Source organism: Dromiciops gliroides, chromosome 3 (assembly GCF_019393635.1).
Source record: "Dromiciops gliroides isolate mDroGli1 chromosome 3, mDroGli1.pri, whole genome shotgun sequence".
NCBI lineage: Eukaryota > Metazoa > Chordata > Mammalia > Microbiotheria > Microbiotheriidae > Dromiciops > Dromiciops gliroides.
Window position 1 is genome coordinate 254162093 of NC_057863.1, and position 24823 is coordinate 254186915.

General features: G+C 35.4%; 1 protein-coding gene across 2 annotated transcripts in view; it reads right to left on the bottom strand.

Annotated features, from left to right (window-relative positions):
• The window catches only part of LOC122750190 (lipase member I-like), a 76276-nt gene that overhangs the window by 41878 nt on the left and 9575 nt on the right, over window positions 1-24823 (bottom strand). For both annotated transcript variants that reach the window (XM_043996866.1, XM_043996865.1), the window contains exon 2: window positions 4948-5333. In XM_043996866.1, the coding sequence (XP_043852801.1) occupies window positions 4948-5333 (386 nt within the window). The remainder of the gene's footprint in view (window positions 1-4947; window positions 5334-24823) is intronic.

Genomic DNA, 24823 nt, shown 5'->3' on the forward strand with positions numbered 1-24823 from the left:
CAAAAAAAATTTAAAAATAAAATAAAAATATAATTAAGTTCCATAAGGAAAAAAAAAAAGCTCAGGATGAGATGGATTTACAAATGAATTCTACCAAACATTTTAAAAACAATTAATTCTGATATAAACTATTTTTTAAAATAAGTAAAGAAAGAATCCCACCAAATTCCTTCTATAATACAAATATGGCTTTGATGCCATAATGATTAAACTTACAAAGAATTATTTTTTAAAGCTAGAAAAATAACAGCAAACCTCAAGAATATTGAATCAATGGCGGAATAAGTGAAGGAAGGAGGCCTAGTGGTAGCATATTTCAATCTACACTACAAAGCAATAATCATCAAAAATAATAAATTTAAAGTCAGAAAGGAACTTAATGTCCTCTTGTCCAATATTCTATTTTAAAGATACAGAAAATGAGGCCCAGTTAAATGACTTGCCCAAGATCATACATAAAGTAAGTGGTAGGTCTTAGATTCGAACTTAGGTCCATTGACTGCAGATTTAGTGCTCTTTCTGCTGTACCACACTGCCCACATCTATACTCCATATTAGAATTTTTTTTTTTTGTGAGGCAATTGGGGTTAAGTGACTTGCCGAGGGTCACATGTCTGAGGCCAGATTTGAATTCAGGTCCTCCTGTATCCAGGACTGGTGCTCTATCCACTGTGCCACCTAGCTGCCCCTCCCATATTAGAATTTAATAGCCTATGTGTAACAATTGGAATAATGCCACCTGCTGGAGACTTACTGTAGAAAAGCTCTGCCATGAAGTGAAGGTCTTTGAGGGCAAGACCATGCGTCTTTTCTTTGGCATCAGGAAGTGACGTTTGCTGGTGGGAGGAAGAAGGGGGAGCTGGGCACTCTGACTCGGTTTTTTTCCAGGGGACTCTAGCAGAGAGCGGAGCTAGGAATGCTCTCTCCCTTTAATAGATAGATGAATGTAGGCCTTTCTCTCTCTCTTTACCAAATTCTTATTCTCCTTAGTAAATGCTTAAAAGCCTAACTCTTGCTAAAGCTTATAATTTATCGGCGACCACTCATTAGATATTTTAGACAGACTAGCTAGAATTTTAGCTTTAACATATGTCACAGGCATGCATGAAAGAAGAGGAAAGAACTCATATATGCCATCAGGGACTCAGCTGGTCTTATACCTTGTAACACAGACTCATCTCCTCTAAAACCTTCATTTCTTGACTTTCACACAGTTACTCATACCTGATGGTCTTCATTTGATTGAATGAACTTCCCATATTATTTTGGGTATATAGGGAGCTCTGTCACTGGAACAGGAAGGGGGAGGTCCCAGTGACCTAAAGGAGTTAGCCCCAGTGGATGCTAAAATATGTTGGCATGGAGAATAAAGACAGTACCAGAGAGAATATCCTGTACTTATAATAATGGGATTAGAAAGACTTAGATCAAGAGGTTAATGAAAATGGAACTAAAGTGTGGACATTAGATATCAGCAATTAAGGACAAAGCTTTTGATTTTTAAGCATCTTCTGCTCAAGGCAGAGGGCTAAGGGGGTTAGAGAAAAAAGACTAAGGGGGTAGAGACAGACTGTGGCAAATAAATATTTTCTGCAGCATTGTTGTCTACAACCCAGAGGCCCTGATGGAAAATGTGTTGAAGCCCACAGAGATTAGGGCTATAAGGGAAAAGAATGGAAGTAGAAATGAAGAAGCTTTGGGTTTATCCTAATACTACATCCCAGAGTATGTGTAACTTCTTCCAACAGAAAGATTTAAAGATGGTTAGATTTTTACCACCATTTCAGGAGAAATGTAAACAGAAACCCAATGAATTATTGGAAGAATGGACAAAAATGGCATGGTATCATGGAGCTAAGGCAGAGCCCCTTTTAGTGGCAGACATTCATATGATAGGGATGTTTTAAAAAGACTTGCAAAACCAGTTAAATGAGTTAGAAGCCCCAGATAGGGGATCCTTTTGTAGGTGTTTTAAGATAACTAACTATTTATGAACAGATAACCCTATAAAGTTCAGTTCCCATTGCAAGCAGTTCTCTAATGAACATCTGCAAGTGAAATAATGAAATTCCTGAAATTATTGGGTTTTGTAGACTGTATCTAAAACCAAACCATTTGGGAATAATTAGATCTGATCTTCTGGGTTAGAACCCCACCCAAATGGCATCAAGACACGGGTAAAATCTGAGTTCCAGAACAGGCTAATTTCAGTAACCACCTGTGTGCAATGGATTATTAAGTTGGCGGGAGTAGATATTATGGATATCTGAGATCTTGGTTTCATGCTACATTACATTGATGAGGTCAGGAACTCCCCTAGTAATTGGTATAACAACTCATCAATGGAAGAAGAGGGCAGGTCTAGTAGAGGTAAGAAGGCCAGGGGAGGGGTAATTGGATGCTCCATGGCAAGGAGGCTCTGGGTGCTAAAGGAAATTTCAAGATGAGGTATTAGCAGAGGCATAGTTTTAAAGTCCAGAGAATCAGGAACAGAGTTTGAAAGGGAGTGAAGGTTGGCTATCTTGAATCCTTAAATTAGGTTCTCAATCCTTATGTGGAGACCTCCATGTAGTCTGTAAGGATTTTGTATGGGCCAAGTTTCCACCCAAGGCAGAAAGCCAATTTTCTCTTTCCTTTGCTTTTTTCTCTTCATTTTTCCCTTGTTGGCTGAGGAAGGCTATTGGAGCACCAAACAGTACATCTGCTGAGTATCAAGAAAGCAGTAATTTGGTATACTTTTTGAAATGCCCCTTTCTGCTGAATCTGCAAAACTTTGTGCACGTGTCATTTCTGCCTATACATGTGGGATTAAGGTTAAGTGACTCCATTTGTAAGATCATGTTACATCGACTGTCTTGAGACACTTTCCTCCATGGTACTGGTTAAACAGGGGAAAGGACAATATCTCTATCTCTCCAGAGATCCCAGATGACTATTCTGGATTGGGGATGTTGACAATGTGTTTAAAATGCACCCCTTCCTATTGGACAGCAATGGCCAATTTTGCAAACTAAAGGGGAATGTAATGGGGCTTGGTGCAGACCTACACAGCTTAGGGTGATGTTAACTATGTGGAAGATGCTAGAGAAATTGCTTCAGGTACATTGGAGGACTGTAACATAGACATTGTTTTACCCTATCACATGTTTGGAAGTAGCCTTATTCCTTTGGTTACATGGGGAGAAATGTCTACATTTTAAAAACTGAATGAACACCATCAGGCTTTTCTTGAATTTGTGTCTGAGGGTGAAGGACTCCATTCACCAGTTGATGAAGCCATATGGCAAGGGAGAAAAGCCCTGAGGGTCACCTCTCCACCTAGCTCCCCAACTTAAGCTATGTGGCCCCTGTTTCTTGGGTTTCCAAGGGGTTTTAAATTTCCTTAATCTTTTTCTATTCTAGCTATAAAGAGTTGGGCCTCTGATCCAGGATATCAAACCATGGAATTCAAGAGTGAAGTAATTTAAGTCAGTATTGCACCCAGCTCAGCAAAGAAATCCCAAACAACAAGGGTCTAGGACACTAGCCCCATGAGGCTTTGGACTAAAATTTGGTAAGACAAATAGTATGTAGGAGCTGAGCTAAACTCTCTAATTCCCCTCAATTCCCCAGAGGCTGAGGGGATATTAGAAAGGATTATATGTTGGAGGGGGAAGTTTGTGAGATTCTTCTTGTTCTATCTTTGAAGTACATCAATCTTTGGTGACTCAAGACAATGGAAAAGAAGACTCCTCAAATTCTGTAGGAATTTGAGAACAAAATGTAACCAACTAGGTCATCAAAGAGAAGGGAAAGAGCAACCATGGTAGACTACAAGACTCTGTTTCCTCAGATTTCAAATGCTGAGGAGGTAGCTTCACTGTGGAAAAGATTGCACCCCTCCCACAGCTATTGGTAACATCTGGTATCTTCTGTCCTCCAAAGCCTGTCTTCCTTATTGTGCCCAGCTTCTTCCTCCTTCCCAAGCTTTTCCTCTTTCTTTCTCTCTATGAGAAATGAAGAGGGACCTGTTTCTTTTGCTTGCATCTGTAGGAACAAAGCATGTTCCTATAAGGAGAAGTGAGAAGCATAACTGACAATGTTGCTTGAGCCCGAGCCTTTAAGGGTAGATCCCTTTTGGTTCCCTTCTGTTTGATACCACCCTTATGTCAACTGTTCAATGTTTCTTAAGACATGCATGGCATGGGGGCAGCTAGGTGGCACAGTGGATAAAGCACTGGCCCTGGATTCAGGATGATCTGAATTCAAATCCGGTTTTAAGACACTTGACACTTACTAGCTGTGTGACCTTGGGCAAAGTCGCTTAAACCTCATTGCCCCACAAAAAAAAAAAGACATGCATGGCATGACTCAGTGCTTCAGTATCTATTTGAGAATTTTCCTTTCTGCCTCTTCCTCTGAGAATATTGGGAAAAAACTCTACAGTATTCCATATCCATATAAAAGTTCTCCTTTATCCATGGTTCTTCCTGAACATGCACTACAAATTATTATGCTAATGTAATTCAGAATTGTTATGAAAACCTTCCAAATCATGTTTCCTCTATCCTCAAAATATATGATGTTAACCTAGTATACTAAGTGAAATGAACACAAATACACTTGTCAGAAGAAAACAAGATTTAGCAAGAAGAAAATGAACTAGAAAGAAGACTGCTAAAATTTTAAACCACTATATCCATATTACAAATATAGAATTCTAAATGCAAATTTATTTTAGTTCATGCCTTAGATTAAATTCAGAGTTTATATATGATTATGCTTTTAGAGAGATCGAGTCTTTCAGTCTGTTGTGTAAAAGTAGTATATTCATCTTCAAACCCCTTGGGTTCACAAAACTTACCTGTAATCATAATGGCTTCATTGCTATTTCATATGACATATATATTATTACAAATTTAGTCAAATTTTGTAATTCGTATCATATATTCCAAATGCCAAACTTACCAACATTTTATCAATATGTTCCTTTAAAAACATGGCAACTTTTCTGGTGTTTAGAACAGCTCTTTGATAAATCAAAGTTGTAGCACCCCAGTTCCAGTCTACTACAATTATATTCACATCTTCTTTTTTCAGCAAACGTTCAAGAAAGGTATGAAGCCAGCTTGGGGGTGAGCCTGTTGGTCTGTATCCATGAATAATCCAAACAGTCTTCTTAGTTATGTTGAAATTAGTATTGAGTATATAATTCTGTCCAAATACAGGTTCCCCACAATTAGCGAATGGTTTTGTGTACATTATCATTGTTGTTCTTATTCTTGGCTTGAACAAATCAATGAAGGCATCTCCTAAACTCAGATCACTGAATTTAAGGCATCCGGTTCTTTTATCTGAAATACAAAGCATTAAAAATCAAGTAGAAAGTGGACTGAAATGTCCTTTAATTGCAATTGTTATTCTGGAGTCTATAAACTTAAAAACAAGCTTTTAGTGAAAAAATTTGTTAATCATTTTATTTCCTTTTGTAGTGTAAACAATAGATATTATCAATTTTTATGTTTGAGGATTCTCAATAATTTGTATTCTTTGACTAAACTCAGAGTAACACAGAGAATATATGTATTTCATTTTTTCCTAGTTCTCATGTAGGTCCTTATTTCCCTTGTAAGCACTGTATTAACAAATGTAACGATTGGAATAACGCCACCTGCTGGATACTTACTGTAGAAGAGTTCTGCCCATGAAGCGAAGGTCTTTGAGGGCAAGACCAGGAGTCAGGAAGTGACGCGGGCTAGTGGGAGGAGGAAGGAAGAGACTGGCGCTGACTCTGGCTCTTTCCTTTGGACTCTGGTGGAGAGCGGAGCTAGAAATGTGCTCTCCCTTTAATAGCTAGGAATTTAGGCCTTTTTCTCTCTCTTTACCAAATTCTTATTCTCCTTAATAAATGCTTAAAAGTCTAACTCTTGCTAAAGCTTATAATTTATTGGCGACCACTCATTAGATATTTTAGACAGTTTAGCTAGAATTTTAGCCCTTAACAGATGGCTGACCACGAAGAGGAAAGCTGAACCTCACTTCTGATCTTCCGGTTGGGTAAGAAATTTCTCCTACCCTTTAAACTGCTAAGTACTGGCGCACTGGCTGTGTTTTCCCTTTAAATTTTTTCGAATGGACCTTTTAAACTCCCTAATTACCCTATTTTTGATTTTAGTCTGTTTAACCAGACAAATGGGAGATAAGATCATGTTAATGCTTTGTTTTTGTGGATTTTCTATTTTTCTTTTTATTTTTGTTAAAAGAGCCAGCAACTTACTCACACAAGGAAATATCTCTCCCTCTCCCAAGCATGCTTTTTCAGAAAAACCTGAAGAGATTCCCGCAGCTTTTCCCAGTTCTAACAGTAATTGTTGCTTTAATTTTGCATGCCTGGAGGCAATGACCCACCCTCTAGAAGCTTTTAATCCCCTAGCACCTGGAGGCAAAGTGGGAGAAGAGGAATACAGGCCTGAGTTCAAAATCAAGTCTGATTCAAATTGCTCTGGTCCCTCCCCTCCTCTCCAGACCCCACCCTCTACTCCTATGGCCAAGCCCATAGCTTCCCCTGCCTGGGAAGTCCAGAGATCTGATGCACATGCTCAACTTTCTCTAACTACATTTGCAGCTTCAGGCTCAGCCCTTTCCCAGCCTGGCTGTGCTTTTGAGACAATCTTAGAAAACTCTTTAAATTCCAGATATGCTCGTTTTGTTCATAATTTTGCTAACCTGCTTTTGTCTTTAATTAGTAATCTTATAAAGCATTTGTATGGTGAAAAGCCCGACAGACAATATAGAGGGGTTAAAGAAGAAAAACTTAAGCTGAATAAGAATGACAATCAACATAGTTCAAGACTCTGCTTCTTTTGCCATGGAAGGGTATATATTTTACAGAAATGTAGAAGTAAGCAGCAAGGTATTGATATGAGTATTGGGGATTTTAGATATCGGAATCAAAAGTGTTCTGAATTCACTCAGAGTAATAGTATCAGTTCAGAGGTTACATAGGATTTCTATGCTATTATATATACATTTTGAAATTAATGGTATGGGTTTATTTTCATAGAGATTTTCATGCTTTTGAGATTGTGTTTTATACTTAGTTTTTAAAACAAGGAGAATATTTGTAAAAGCTTTTTATAGTCATGTGATCAAGTTTATATTTTATAATACTCTTATTAATATTAAGTTCATATTCATTTAGATTTCCCTAGTTTGAATTTCATTGTCTTTTATTATTCCACGTGTATTTTCTTCTATTCATTCATCTATCTAATTTTGAAACATGGTTTTGATTTCATAATACAATGTTAATTCTAGGAGTATTGTGCTCCCATATTCTGAGTTATTTGTTTTTGCTATTTTTTCTCAACTGATTATTTGATCAAACTCTTTAAAGCATTTCCTTGGCAAATTGGTTGCCAAGGCAAGTGTAAATTGATTCTAGAAGTATTATTTTTGATAAGCATATTCCAAAAAAAAAAAAAGAGGGGAACATTTGTAAAAGTTGTCTTTGAGATTGTGTTGTGCTTTAACTTGTATTTAAATATGTTCTGATTTTTCAAAAAAGTAATTGTATACTAAGTTAAAAAAAAGGGGTATTATTTGAAATTGTTGCATAATTATATATTGTGTTCTGAGTCAAGATGTATTCACATTTTTTGCAATCATTTATTATCCTCAATTTTTAAATCCATATGAGACTTGGATTATGGGAACTTATCATTTAAGACATTAATTGCCTTTATTCTGAGTTATCAGATGCCAGTTGGCCAAGATGCCATCCAATCACAAGAGGAATACATGCAAGAGCAGACACTGAACTGTCACATGAGGGGAGACATGCATGAAGTCAAGGTATGGCCAAGGGAACGGCTTTTGACAAATGTTGAGGTTGGATTCTCTTGGTTTAATATTTTATTTTATTTTTCCCCACAATATTGTACAGATGGCTGGAAGTATTGATCCCACCCATCTCACTTCTACACCTGGCTTCTATGCTCCCTCCTATATGCCTGATGCCATGGACATCTCAATCCCATGCATCTGATTAAGTCTGACTCAGTTTCCTCCAATATGTTCAGTGGCATGGACATATATTCCATCCACCTATTTTAAGCCTGGCATACTGCATGGACAGTATATATTGCTCAAGTGTGGGAATGCTCATATCCCATCATTTCTCTGTTCTTTTATGGTAACCCCCATAATTATCTCAGGTGTCATGATAAATACAGTGTTGAATTTAGCCTTGACACCTGTTACCAATTATATTAGATTTTTAAATTTCTCATAATGGCATGAGGATAATTAGGCAGATGATGCAAAAAGTGATGAAACAAAGATAAAAATTATTTTTAAAAATTAATATCGCAGCAATTGTCTTCTCAATTACTCTCCATGAGGGGGGACTATAATAATAATATAATTTTAAAGAATGGTTCAATTTTTGTTTTATTGTATGTTTCACGTGTTAACAACTAAGATTCTGTATTCCCTTAGACATGTTTTTGAGAACTTTCATTGTTTGATTTGATTATTGACAAAGCTATTTTAAAGTTGTGTTAAGCTCAATTTTGTAGGAAATTTTCCTGGCTGATTACCAGCATCCACACATCAACCCCTAAAAAGACTTCCATTCCACAACTACACCTAGAGGACATCTGAGAAAAGACTTTCAGAGACTTTAAATGAACAGTTTTGATTTGTTGTTTTTGTTTTTTTTTTTCTCTTTCTGTTATAATATACACCATCTGTAACATGTATTCTCTGCAGAGGCCCTCCCTTTGCAAGACTAATGTCAAAGCGTCGGTTCATGAGGACAAAAAAAATCGCCCCTCTGGACAAAACTTTCCTCTCTTCCTTTTCTATATTGTTGTTCACATATTATTAGTTAGCAATAGTTATTATATTGTTTTTACTGTTCCGTCAAGGAAACATTTTGTTTCTTGAGGAACAACAGGGGGGACTGTAACGATTGGAATAACGCCACCTGCTGGATACTTACTGTAGAAGAGTTCTGCCCATGAAGCGAAGGTCTTTGAGGGCAAGACCAGGAGTCAGGAAGTGACGCGGGCTAGTGGGAGGAGGAAGGAAGAGACTGGCGCTGACTCTGGCTCTTTCCTTTGGACTCTGGTGGAGAGCGGAGCTAGAAATGTGCTCTCCCTTTAATAGCTAGGAATTTAGGCCTTTTTCTCTCTCTTTACCAAATTCTTATTCTCCTTAATAAATGCTTAAAAGTCTAACTCTTGCTAAAGCTTATAATTTATTGGCGACCACTCATTAGATATTTTAGACAGTTTAGCTAGAATTTTAGCCCTTAACACAAAGAATGAATCAAAGAAAATGTTTACCACACATAATAAAAGTATAAAAATGACTGATACCTGAGCCTATAAATGAGAAAATGTTTCCTTCTGGTGAAGCAAATTTAAACGAGGATCTGCTATAGGTGCTCTAGATTTATGTCACCAACCTGAGGTTCAGATTTCCATGCTCAGGTAAAGAATTTAAGAAAGACCTCTGTCAAGAAGATTTCTGAGCAAGAGGATTTATTTATATTTTATATTATGTACAACTTTCTTTTTTTAAATACATGTGCTATTATGTAAAACATTATTGTGGCAGCTAGGTGGTATAGTGGATAAAGCACCAACCCTGGATTCAGGAGGACCTGAGTTCAAATCTGATCTCAGACACTTGACACTTACTAGCTGTGTGACCCTAGGAAAGTCATAACCCCAAATGCCTCACCAAAAAAAAAAAAAAAAAAAGAAAAAAAGAAAAAGAAAAAGAAAAAAAACCATTACCGTATTAGTCATTTTGTACAAGAAAACTTGGATAAAAGAAAAAATGAAAGTGAAAAATAATATGCTTCAGTCTGTGTTCCATCAATATCAGTTCTTTCTTTGGAGGTGAATAGTTTTTTGCATCAATAGTCCTATGGGATTATCTTAGATCATTGTATTGTTGAGAATAGTTTTCATTCACAGTTCTTCATCAAACAATATTGCTGTCTCTGTGCACAATGTTCTCTTGGTTCTGCTCACTTTACTATACATCAGTTCATACAAGTCTTTCCAAGTCTTTCTGAAATTATATTATTTATTATTTTTTATAGCACAGTAATAATCACACCTTGTTAAACCATTCACCAATTGATGGATATTCCTTTAATTTCCAATTTTTAAGCACCACAAAAAGAGCTGCTATAAATATTTTTGTACAAATAGGTCTTTTTCTCTTTTGGAGAATGTTTTTGGGATATAAACCAGTGGTAAGCAAGAGGATTTATACAAACCAAAATTCCCATTATTCTAGGAACCTAACTTTAAATATACTAAATTATGTAAAAGAAAAAAAAGTAAATAAAGGGGAAAAGATAAATCCATAATAGGAATTTCACAAGGAAATTTCCACAGAAAAGGTTGTGGAAATGAGTATCCAAAGAATAGTTCCTAAGAAAATTAGTATAGGGTGAAAAAATGCTAGGAGAAATTTCTATAAGAGAATATTTCCACAATAACTAAAGCTAGTATTCCAGAAAAGACAATGAAATGTACAAAAGAACTCTAGGGGTGGTTGAAAACTTTAATAAAATTGCAAAATAAATTACAGGATGAATTCAGAACTCAATAAAAACTGAAAAGGAGAACTGATGTATTAGAATAAAAGATACAGATTAAACAACTGAAATAAAATTGAACAACCTGAAGAATTGAAATACAACATTTGAAAATGCATTGAGAAAAAAAATGCATTGAGGGGCAGCTAGGTGGTGCAGTAGATAAAGTATCAGCCCTGGATTCAGGAGGACCTGAGTTCAAATCTGGTCTTAGACACTTGACACTTTCTATCTGTGTGACTCTGGGCAAGTCACTTAACCCTCATTGTCCTGCAAAAAAAAAAAAAAAAAGCTGATGCACAGAAAAACAGCTACACAAAAAACTCCAAAGCATGGAATAGTATCCACTCCACCCCTAGAGCAGAGCCAAATATTAATATAAAGCTAACTGTAAATAAATAGACTAGAATAAATGAACAAACAACAATAACAATAAAAGATCCTGAGCATAGAAAGTTACTATAGTGGCAGGGAAGATTAAAACACAAACTTGGAAGAAGGCACCAAAGTCAAAGGTGTTACATCCAAAACCTCAAAGAAAAACATGAATCTGTTTCAAGCCCAAAAAGAATTCCTGGAAGAGCTCAAAAAGGAGTTTAAAAATCAAACAAGAAAGAAGAAAAATTGGGAAAAATGACAGTGATACAAGAAAATCATGAAAAAAGTCAATAGCTTGGCAAAGGAGGCACAAAAAAGAACTAAAGAAAATGACACCTTCAAAAACAGAATAGACCAAGTGGTAAAAGAGGGACAAGAATCCACTGAAGAGAAGAAATACTTAAAAAGCAGAATTGATTAAATAGAAAAAGATGTACAAAAGTTCACTGAAGAGAAGAACGTCTTACAATATAGAAGTGGTCAAATGGAAAAGGAAGTACAAAAGCTAAGCAAAAACAATAATTCTTAGCTGGAAAACAATTTTTATAGCAAGTATTTCAGGTAAAAGCCTCATTTCTCAAGTATATAGAAAAGGGAATCAAATTTATAAGAATACAAATAATTCCCCAATTGGTAAGTGATCCAAAGATATGAACAGTCAGTTTTCAGACAACGTAATCAAAATATCTATAGTCATATAGAAATTCCTCTAAATCATTATTGATTAGAAAAATACAAATTAAAATAGTTTTTAGGTACTACTATCTCACACATACCAAATTGGCTAATATGACAGAAAAGAAAACAATAAATGCTGGAGAAGATGTGGGAAAATTGGAACACTAATGTATTGCTGATGGAGTTATGCAATTGATTCAACTATTCTGGAAAACAATTTGGATTTATGCTTAAATGTCAACAAACTGTATACTCTTGGATCCAGTAATACCACCACTAGGTTTGTATCCCAAAGAGATTAAAAAAGGGAAAAGGGAGGACCCACATGTACAAAATATTTATAGCAGCTCTTTTTGTAGTGGCAAAGAATTGGAAATTGAGGGGATGCCAATCAACTGGGGAGTGGCTGAACAAGTTGTGGTATATGGATATAATGGAATACTATTGTGCTATAAGAAAAGATGAGCAGATGAATTTCAGAAAAACCTGGAAAGACTTATATGAACTGATGCTGAATGAAGTGAGCAGAACCAGGAGAACATTGTACATGATAACAGCAACATTGTATGATAATCAGCTGTGATATACTTAGCTCTTCTCAGCAAGACAATAATCAAAGACAATTCCAAAGGATTCATGATGGGAAATGCTCTCCACTTTCAGAAAAAGAACTGTGGAATCTGAATGCAGATTGAACTATACTATTTTTACTGTTTTTTGTTTTTATGTTTTTTGAGGTTTTCCGCCTTGTTCTGATTTTTCTTTAACAACATGATTAATGTGAAATATGTTTAATGTGATCATACACATATTACCCATATCAGATTGCTTGCTATCTTGGGAAGGGCAGAGGGAAGTAAGGGAGGGAGAAAAGTTTGGAACTCAAAATCTTATAAGGGACAGTTAGGTGGCACAGGGGATAAAGCACTGGCCCTGGATACAGGAGTACCTGAGTTCAAATCCAGCCTCAGACACTTGACACTTACTAGCTATGTGACCCTGGGCAAGTCACTTAATCCCCATTGCCCCACCAAAAAAAATCTTATAAAAATGAATGTTGAAAGCTATTTTTACATGAAACTGGAAAAAATAATATTAAGATTGAGAAAAAATTAAAACAAACAAGTAAATAAATAAAAGTTAGAGTTAGACTAGAGGAAGCTAATGACTTCATGATATATCAAAAAGCAATAAAAAAATTAAAAGAATAAAAAAACAAGAAAATGTAAGATATCTCATCAGAAAAACTATTGGCTTGTAAAATAGATTAAGGAGAGATAATTTAAGACTTATTGGACTAGCTGAAAGCCATGATCAAAAAAGAGCCTAGATAACATATTTCAAAAAATTATTGAGAAAAACTGTCCTGATGTTCTAGAACTAGAGGGTAAAATAGAAATCAAAAGAATCCACCAATCACCTCTTGAAAGAGATCTTAAAATGAAAACTCCCAGGAACATTATAGTCAAATTCCAGAACTTCCAGGCCAAGGAGAAAATATTGAAAGCATCCAGGAAGAAATAATTCAAACATTGTGGAATACAGTCAGTCTAACACAGGATTTAGCAGCTTCTACATTAAAGGACCAGAGGGCTTGCAATATTGTATTCTAGAGGGTAAAGGAGTTGGGATTACAACCCTAAAAAACATAGCCAAAAAAACCTGACTCTAATCCTTCAGGGGAAAAATGGATATTTGATGAAATAGCGCAATTTCAAACATTCATGGTGAAAAGACCAGAGCTGATTAGAAAATTTGATTTTCAAATACAGGACTCAAGAGAAGTATAAAAAGATAAACAGAAAAAAAAGAAATCTTAAGGGATTCAATAAGTTTAATCTGTTTACATTCCTACATAGGAAGATGATACTTGAAACTACTAAGTACTTTCTCATTATTAGGGCACTTGGAAGTTGTATTCACAGACAGAGCATGGGTGTGAGTTGAATATGATGGGATGATATAAAAATGAAATGGTGAGAAAGAGGGATAAACTGGGAGAAGGGGAAGAAAGAGGAAGAATGGGGGAATTATAAAAGAGGCATGGAAGAACTTTTACATGGAGGGGAAAATGGGGGAGGTGAGCAATGGTGCTTGAACTATATTCTCATTGGAATAAGCTCAGATAGAGAGTAGCATACACAGTAAGTTGAGTACAGAAATCTATCTTACTCTATAGGAAACTAGGAGGGGAAGAGAATAAGAGAAAGAGGAGGACTGATGGAGAGTAGATTGGGGAAAGCAGTAGTCAGAAACAAAATACTTTTGAGGATGAACAAGGTGAAAGGAGAGAGTAGAATAAACAAGGAAATAGGATGAAGTAATCATGTTTGTGAAAAAAAATTACAGCAAATATCCCTGATAAAGGCCTCATTTCTCAGATATACAGAGAACTGAATCAAATTTATAAAAATGAGCCATTCCCCAATTGATAAATGGTCAAAGGATATGAGCAGTCAGTTTTCAAAGTGACCAAAACTATCTATAGTCATATAAAATTCCTCTAAATCACTACTGATTGGGAAAATACAAATTAAAACAACTCTGGGGTACCTCCCCATACCTATTATATTGGCTAATATGATATAAAAGGAAAATGACAAATGTTGGAGGTGATATGGTGGAATTGAGACACTAATGAACTGTTGGTGGAGTTGTAAACTGATTTAGTCATTCTGGAGAGCAATTTGTAACTATTCTGAAAGGGCTATAAAATCATGCATACCCTTCATCTAGGGTATGCATCCCAAAGATATTCTATGTTTGTATCCCAAAGAGATTTTTAAAAAGGAAAAGGAAAAGGACCTATATGTGTAAAAATATGTTTAGCAGCTCTTTTAGTAGTGGCAAAGAATTCAAAATTGAGGGATGCCCATCAATTGGGGAATGGCTGACCAAGTTATAGTATATGATTGTTACAGAATATGATTGTGCTATTATAAGAAATGATGAGCAGGATACTCTAAAAAAACCTGGAAAGACTTACATGAAAAAAAGTAAAATGAGAAGAACCAGGAGAATAATGTACATAGTAACAGCAATATTGTGTGATAATCAACTGTGAATGATTTACCTATTCTCAGCAATGAAACGATCCAAGACAATTCTGATGGACTTCTGATGAAAAATGCTAAAAATTAACATTTTATTTAATGTTTTGCATTTCAAATTCAATCCCTCCCTCTTTCTCTCCCTTCCCCAACCCAGAAGAGGTAAACAATCAGATATAGGTTATATATGTACAGTTATGGAAAACATTTCTACATTTGTCATTTTTATGAGAAGACTCAAGTAAAAGAAAAAGTGGAGCTATGCTTTAAAAATGAATGTTAAAATTTGGTTTTGCCTTTAATAGTAAAATACTAAATAATTTTTTGAACAACTAGAATGAATCCTATATGGAAAAAGGACTTTCCACAGATTTTATGACTTCCAAATATTTGCTTTTATTTATTTTTATTTTTTTCAGAAGTGGTTAGAGTCTGTTGTAATCATTGCATGAATGCCAAAATCATTGAATACATGGACATAATGGCTTTTTATCAATGCAGAAACAAATTTATAATGCTTTTAGCATTCACATACTTACCACAGAGGACATATATATTTGAAAACTAATTGGGCAATTATTTACTGCTAAGACTCCATTAAACAATTTTAGTACAAACCCCTTGGATCATAATGAACCCCAAATAGGTTGAGAACCCCTAAGTTGGAATCATTGAATAGATATTATACTTCTCCAAGAAGCATACTGCATTAGTAAATCTTATTCTTACTCTAGTTGAACTAATCCTCAGAATTCTTGAACTTAAAACCTCTCAAATTTGAGGTTACCCAGAAAGCAGCTCCTAAAGGTAATGCTGTATGAGAAATCTCCTTTCCCTGGCTAGAAGGTTAGTTTCTTGGATCCCAATGCCTACAGAATTCAGTATCCCTCCTCTCCACAGTACATTAGAGCTTAGAAATATCCTTGGACTCTCTTATGCACATGCATATTTTTATAGCTGCTATCTGTTGGCATTATTTAGAATTTTATTTTATTTTCCCAAATAACATGTAAAATACAAATTATGACATCAATTAAAAAAAAAACCTTTGTGTTCCAAATTCTCTTCCTCTCTTCCCTCCCCACCCCCTACTCAAGCAATTCAATGTAAGCTATACATGAGCAGTCATGCAAAACATTTCCACATTAGCCAGATTGTGAAAGAAAACAGACAAAAATAAAACTTTGGATAAGGGAATTAACAAAAATGATGATTCAATCTGTATTCAGATACCATCAATTCTCTCTCTACAGGAGATCATTTCATAATATTGCTGTTATTTTGTATATAGTACATTTTGCTTTGCATCAGTTCATGTAGGTCCTTCCATGTCTTTCTGATAGTATCCTGCTCATCATTTTTTTATAGTAAACTACATTTATGTAGTACTTTAGAGAGATTTCCTTACAATAAACCCATGAGGTTAATTATTGAAACAACAGTAATAGATAAGATTTATATAGTACTTTATACCTGACAAAGAATTTTCTTCAAAATAGCCCAGCAAAGTAAGTACCATATGTTTTGTCATCATCATCAATCAATACCCATCCTCATCATCACCAATCAATCCTCCTCATCAATTGATCATCATCAAACATCTTCATCTTCCTCTAATCATCATCAATCTATCAATCATCATCATCTTATATTACTCTTGCCTTTGAAAACCAGAGATGAGCAGTGTCTTTAAAATATAGAAAATAGTCAAACAACCTCCCACATAAGAAAAATAAATGTTCATTGTTCAAACTAATTTCGATTATTTAGTGCTCTTATAACAAAAAAAAAAAAGGAGAAATGAGATTTTTCCCTTCAGAGTTCTCCATTTTTAGTGTCATTGAGGAAAAAGAGACCAGTTCTGAGCTTTGGTATTAAAATGGAGTACATTAGAGAAGGATAGAAGTCAGTGGAATGAACTTTGTACTTCTTTCTTTCTTCCTTTCTTTCTTTTTTTTTGGGTGAGGCAATTGGGGTTAAGTGACTTGCCCAAGGTCACACAGCTAGTATGTGTCAAGTGTCTGAGGTCGGATTTGAACTCAGGTCCTCCTGACTCCAGGGCCAGTCCTCTATTCTTTGTGCCACCTAGCCGCCCCAAACTTTGTATTTCTTAAAAGAGGGGTGGTAAAGGTGGAATTCATTCAAATATAGATATAAGTTGGAGTAAGGGGATCTTAAGCAAAGGAAAATTTTTTTAAATCGTAGTAGGTAATTGTCATAGTCATAGTTGCCATAATAGTAGCAATTGTAATTATAGTCATAGTACTAGGAGAGGAAAAAGGAGAAAGGATGTTTTAGCTATAAAATAATGTTAGGGAAAAGACTTACTCAAACAAAATAAAACACTGCAGATGCCCGGTTTTTTTTTAAAGGGTCAGGGGGAGGATAATATAAATAATTATAATAAATTATAACAACAAGAAATTTGTGGGAAGAAACAAAATAGTATTTTGAAGAAAATCTGTATCCCTGATTACTTAAATCAAAATAGAAAAAAGATCAATGAATTGAACATATACCTTAAAATAATAGTTATAAAATTGATAAATCCATTAAACCCCCAAAGCATACAATTTTTAAAGCATATAACACATTTGAAAACAAAAAGGACTTTTATCTGATAACAAAAGATATCTAAAAATAAACAAACTAGCAGTTAATTACATTTTTTTTACTTTTTTTTTTGTTTGTTTGTTTTTTTTTTGCTGGGCAATGGGGGTTAAGTGACTTACCCAGGGTCACACAGCTAGTAAGTGTCAAGTGTCTGAGGCCGGCTTTGAACTCAGGTACTCCTGAATCCAGGGCCAGTGCTTTAACCACTGCGCCATCTAGCTGCCCCCAGTTAATTACATTTTAAAAAAGATAAATAAAAATAAAAATGAAGGGAGGAATTAACCATCAATGTAGAGAAAAACTTTTTCAATGATCAGATTTCACTATAGCTAATTATATCACAACAAAACTGAAAATATTGGAATAGATGAATGTTTATGAAATATTTAAAATATCCAGATTAACAATAACTGGAAATAGAGAACCTATATAATCCAATCTCAGAAGGTGAAATTAAATCAGGACATAAATAAACTCTCAAAGGAAATAAGATTTTCCATTCATATGGATTTACAAGTGAATTTCATCAAACATGGAAGAAGTTAGTAATTTCTATGCTATAATCATTCCTTTTTCAAAGTCAATTCTATTTTCAGTTCCAAATTTTCCCCACTCTCCACTCCCCTTTCCTTAACAATTGAGAAGGCATGAAAAATAAAACTTGTTGCAAATATGTATAATCATACAAAACACATTTTCAACTTGCCTATGTTTAAAAGAAAGAAAGTAAGAGAGGAAAACTTTGCTTCAATCTGTACTCTGAGTCCATCCATTGTCTATATGGAAGTAGATAGCATGTTTCATAATGAGTTCTTTTTTTTGCTTTTTTTCTTTTTTGCAGGGCAGTGAGGGTTAAGTGACTTGCCCAGGGTCACACAGCAAGTGTCAAGTGTCTGAAGTTGGATTTGAACTCAGGTCTTCCTGAATTCAGGACTGGTGCTTTATCCACTGTAACACCTAGCTGCCCCCATAATGAATTCTTGAAATTGTGGTTGATCATTTTGTTGATCTTTACAATACTGCTAAGGTAAGAGATCATCAGGGGAGTTCTGGGTAGGTGGGGTGGGGAGGGTGGAGGCAAGATGTCAGAGAGAAGCTAGGAACTTGCCTGAGCTTTCCTATATTTCCCTCAAAAACAACATTAAATCAAGCCTCTAAACAGATTCTGGAACTACAGAACCCAGAAAAAGAGAGACACAATCCTGCTACTTGAGATAATTTAGAAGACTTCAGGAAAGGTCTGTCTCACCTGGGTGAAAGGGGAGGGCGGCTGAGCACTACTTGTCTCAGCTGGCAGCTCACTTCAGCAAAGCTTGGCTCAATGGGCAGCTTGCTCAGCACAGGTTGGTTCAGTGGGCAGCTAGACACTGTTGCAATCAACCCGACCCAGCTGAGAGCAGTAAGAAGCTTGCAACAGTGAAACCTGTGCCCCAGGAAAAGACTTCAACTTTATAAGTTTAAAAAGAGCCTACAACATGAGCAAGAAACAAAAAAGGACCCTTACCATTGACAACTTCTATGGTGAAAGGGAAGACCAAAACTCAAACTCAAGACGAGTTGGTCAAAATGCCTACAAGTGAAGACTCAGGTGGGAAGATGATCTTGTCTCAAGACCAAAAAACCTTCTTTGAAGAGCTCAAAAAGGCTTTTAAAAACCAAATGATAGGTGTAGAAGAAAAGAAAATGGAAAAAGAAATGAGAATTATACTGAAAAAAGAAGCACAAAAATTGACTGAGGAAAACAATTCCTTAAAAAATACAATTGGCCAAATGGAAAAAGAAGTGCAAAAGCTTACTGTGGAAAATACAATACTGCTGAGGTAAAAATAGTACTCCTGCTTCTATTCAATTTACTCTGTAGCAGTTCATACAAATCTTCCCAGGTTTTTGTGAAACCATCCTTTCATCATTTTTTATGGTATGATAAACATTATTATATTGCCCATGTACTTACTACAACTAGGTGGTGCAGTCAATAGATTATTAGCTCTGGAGTCAGGAAGGCCTGAGTTAAAGTCACTTAACCCTGTTTGCATCAGTTTCCTTATTTGTAAAATGAGCTGGAGAAGGAATTGGCAAACAGTTACAGTATCTTTACCAAGAAAATTCCAAAGAGGTACACAAAGAGTCAGTCATGATTGGAAATGACTGAACAACAACACTATAGTGTTCCATCACATTCGAATGTCAAAACTTGTTCAGCCATTACCCAAATGATTGGTATTCCCTTAATTTCAAGGACAAAAAGAGTGGCTATAAATACTTTTTGTACATTTGGATCTTTTTCATTTTCTTTAATCTCTTGATATCACTTGTGATATCACTTGTGATATCACTTGATAAAAGGGAACATGCAATTTAACAGCTTTTTAAGCATAGTTTCAAGTTGCTTTCCTGAATGGTTGGACTCCATAGCTCCAACAACAGTGTATTAACATACTGGATTTCCTATATTCCCTCCAGCATTTGCCCTTTTCTTTTTTGCCATCTTAGCCAATTTGACGGTTATGAGGTTGTGCCTCAGATTTATTTTAATTTACATTTACCTAATTATAAGTGATTTAGAGCATTTTTCACATAGCTGTTTATACCTTGGATTTCTGCTTTGGAAAACTACCTATTCATATCATTTGATGATTTATCAATTAGGAAATCGTTCCTTTTCTTGTAAATTTTAGTCTATTCCCTAAATATCTTAGAAAGTAGATGTTTATCATAAAAAACTTGTAAAAACTTTTCTCATTTTCCTGTGTTTATTCTAATTTTAGCTGTATTTGTTTTGTTTGTACAAAGACTTTGAAAATTTCATATGATCAAATTATCCATTTTACCTCTTCTGAACCTCTCTATCTTTTGTTTGGTCATGAACTCTTCCCCTCTCCATAAATTTGATAGGTAATTTCTTCCATGCTCCACTTATTTGGTTATGACATCAACCTTTATGACCAAATCATATACCTATTTAGAGATTACTGTGGTATATAGTTTGAGAAGTTGGTCTATATGTAGTCTCTGTTGGACTACACTTAAGTTTTCCCAATAATGTTTGTTGAATAGTGAATTCTTGAACCAATAGCTGGCATTTTGGGGGTTATTATTTTTAGTGTGTCATTTGCTTCTTTTTATGGTATACCAAATCTGCGTTACTGGTCAGCCACTCTATTTCTCACCCAGAACCAGGTTTTCTTTTCAGGTTTTGATAGGGTCCCTTTTTCCCATTTTTTCACTGCTTCCCTTAATGTTCTTGATGTTTTGTTCTTCCAAATAAATTTTATTATTTTTTTCTAGCTCTACAAAGTAATCTTTCAGTAATTTGTTGGTATGTGACTAATAAAAAATTAGTTTAAGTGGTATTTTTTTATTATATTGGCTCAACCTATCCATGAGCAATTATTATTTCTCCAATTATTTAAATCTGTCTTTATCCATGTAAAAAGTATTTTGTAATTGAGTCCATATAGTTCTTGGGTGTATCTTGGCAGACACTAATTTGTTCATCTTTGCCTTGATTTTCAGGATTTCTATTTTTATATTTAATTAAATGTTTTTAATTTATTGGTTTCTAATTATTTTAGTTATATTCCAATTTGGTGATCTGGTCTTTTTCTATTAACAAAAACATTTAGAGTTGTAAGTTTTCTACTAAACTCCATCCTAAAACTTTTGGTACGTTCTTTCATTGTCATCATTGTCTTTAGGCCCTAACACATGCTCAATTTGTTGAAAGTAGTATGTGCATCTGGAAATAGGTATGCTCCTTTCTAGTACTAAAGGTCCACTTACAAAAGAACAGTTCCAATACCCAGGCATTTCAACCTTTTATATACTCATATTAAACCATTCCAATTACAATTACCTTTCAAATAAGTCAGTTCTACACCTTACTCTTTGTTTTTTTGGGGGTTTTGTTTTTGTTTGTTTTTAGTGAGGCAATTGGGGTTAAGTGACTTGCCCAGGGTCACACAGCTAGTAAGTGTTAAGTGTCTAAGGCCAGATTTGAACTCAGGTACTCCTGCCTCCAAGGCTGGTGCTCTATCCACTGCGCCACCTAGCTGCCCTCTACACCTTACTCTTAACTCCCTTACTTGCCTACTTGTATGGAAGTAGTATAAGCTAAGTGTGCATTTTGTGGGTGCTAATGTAGCAATAGCTGCACACAATAAGCTTGTTTTCCATAACCTGTTTAAGAGCAAACTTACAACAGATAATTAAGTACTTAACTAGTTGGGTTTATAGTACATAATCTGGCCATTAGATGATACTTTGGGAGCCAGTATACAAATAGTTTCTTCAGGGCATACCTACCTTTCTTGCACTTCCTCTAGAGCTTTAGTATCCCCTTTATTTAACAATGGGTGTTTACATGGAGGAACTTAAATTACCACCACTCCCTTTCACTTTTCTGAGCACTCTAGGGCTTGTGCAGCACCAAATTAATTATTAACCTAGGAGTATGGGGGAGGGGAAGAAAAGTGAAGTGAAATATTCTGAAATTTGAGAATTATGGAAATCTCAATTTAGTTTTCAGCCCCAACCCTTCTGTGATAGTAACAACATCTAATAGGCTCCACTACCATCCACTACCAACATCACACACACACACACACACACACACACACACAATCCCTATCAGCATGAATTAGTTTAGATTGGGGGTTGGTTTGTTTTCCCCTGTAGAAGGCAAGAAAACTGCTATGGGTACTTGAATGGGGGAGGGGAGAGAGGAGAAAATCTCAAGTTGTGCTTCCTTGAGGAAGCCCCTGTATATACTGTGACTTCCTGGACATCTAAGAGCATAAAAAAGTTCATCAACATGGGGTCCATTCCTTCAGACTTGGGGGATGTCCCAAAGCTGTACAAGTCACTCTCAATAAATTATCAACCAATAAACATTATTAAGCACCTACTATGTGCCAGACATTGTGCTTAAGTGTTAGGGATATAAAAAGAGGCAAAAGGAAGCACCTGAGTTTATAATCTAATGGTAGAGTTTACACCCTTTCCTGCTGTTCCATATGGAAACAAGAGGTACTACAGCTACACAAGCTAAGGGTCTTGGTGATCTTACTGAATAACCTTTTGATGTTACAGCTAAGTGAATCTCCTTCTGTTAATTGTTCAATGACTGTTATGTTCTCCAAATGCCTCTTTTTTTTTCTTTTTTTTTTTTTTTTGCGGGGCAATGAGGGTTAAGTGACTTGCCAGGGTCACACAGCTAATAAATATCAAGTTTCTGAGGCCAACTTTGAACTCTGGTCCTCCTGAATCCAGGGCCAGTGCTTTTATCCACTGCTCCACCTTAGCTGCCTCCATACAAATGCCTCTTTTTATACCACCATGGAACCTGACCTAATATTTGGCTGGCCTAAGTCTACACCAGATATATAGAACACTTACATTAGGGAAATCTATTCTAGGTCAACTAATCTAATTCATATGAATCAGCATACTTACTTTTTAAATGACTACATGCTTCATTAAAAAAACACTAAAATAATAAGTGTAAATGCAATTGTCACATAGTAAAACTGAAACAAAGTTGCTTCGTTTAAATGTTTTCCCCCCTGTTTCTTACTATTATAAAATATATTCTATTTGAAAAAAAGTATGCTAATTTAATATTAAAAAACCCTAAAAGGCAATTTTAAGTGATTTTGTCTATCTTCCCACTGTATTTAACTTTGGTTAAGTAACTGGTGGAATCATGCAATTGACAAAATGTAAAGCAATTCCTTTCCCTAACCCCCAAAACACACATACACACCTCCCACCCCACCCCACCCAACCCCACACAAGAATTATGTACCAGAAATAGGATAATGACAGCACATTCTGCAAGATGATCCAGAACCCAATACAAGATGTTTTTTAATCTCATGAAATAACATAGAATGATAATAGTGAGAGCTCTCATTCAGTGAACTCTGCCCTAAGTCCCTCTCTGGGCCTGAAACAGTGAATTTAAGCAATGTGGCAGGATATCAAATTTCTATTCTCATGCCACAGTGATAGTTATTACTTTGGAGAAGAAAAGGAGATGAAACCACTTCCAGGTGGCTTGAGCAGCAGCAGCAGGAGCAGACAAGTCCTTTGGGCCCTGGCTATAAGCTGTTTTTTCCATTGAAGCTATGAGCCCCACGTGGTGAGTTAACATAAAAGCCCTGCTTTCTTTTGAATTAGCTGAACTGGAAGCGAGTTTGGGCATTGTATAGACTTAGGTTAGAGTTAGGAGGATTATCCGTATTTTTTTTCCCTATTCCCTTATCTTTGATTTTATTAATTTCACCTTTGATGTTTATTTCATTCCCATTAATAAAACCTGATTCATTTGTGGAAAAGAGACTGTTAGGCCCCTTTCTTATTGGCCTGGGAGAAATATCTAAAAAGGCAGTTTGGAGGGGAGGGAGCTTTGGACCTAGAGGTCCCTCATTATTCTTGGGACCCCAGTATTACAGTGAGCCACTCAATTAATTCTCCATATATTAAAATTGGCCCTCACAATAGTTATATGAATGGTGGATTGAAGATGGGAAAAACTGGAAGAAATAAAAACAATTAAGAGGTAAATTCAATAGTATAGGCAATAGATGATGAGCTAGAATAGGTTGGTAACTTCAAGTGAAGTGAACAGGATGGATACAAAAAATGTAAAAATAAAACTTTTATTAATTAACAACTAACCAGACATGGTAGTTAGGAGGAAGTGAAGTATGGAAGATTGCTCTGGAAGGATGGGGGTACCACTATAAAAATAAGATAGATAGGAAGGATGATTTGGGGGAAAATATGAGTTCCATTTTGGGTATGTTCAGGCATATGCTAGAAAATATTTAACAACTGACTCCCTGAACACACACACACACACACACACACACACACACACACACACACACACACCCTGGCACATTTTAAAGTTTAATCTGCATTTAAAATATTTTCTGCATATAATCTGCTTTTTCAAGATTTTCTCCATCACTATATTAGGTCAAGTAAATCAACAAAAAACAATATTAAACCTTAATTTGTAATATTCATAGATTTCCAATGTATAAATGCACATATTGAAGATTAAACCATCAGAAATTAACAAATACATGGAAAGCTGATATGCATTGCTTCCAGCACCTTGATTCTGGTTTGGGGGGTTATTTAGGACATTGAGATGAAGATATTCTGTGGATCGATGATTGATGTGGGACTGGATATAAGGAGAGATATTAAGCTAAGAATTGTGGATTTGGCAGTCATCTGAAAAAAAAATGATTGATCACATGTGCATGTGTTTACGTATATGTATGAGGGAGGGGATGAGGGGCTAGGAGAGAATCCTAGAGGACAGTCAATTAATTATGCAAATAGTTTAAAAACTTTTATTAAAATCTTTTTTTAAAAATATATCACCTTCATTTCCCCCTCCCCAGGAAAGAAGAATTTTAAAAAGGAGAAAACGTTTGGCAAAAGTATTTGTATGTATATATGCATGTATGTACTTTAAAATTATATT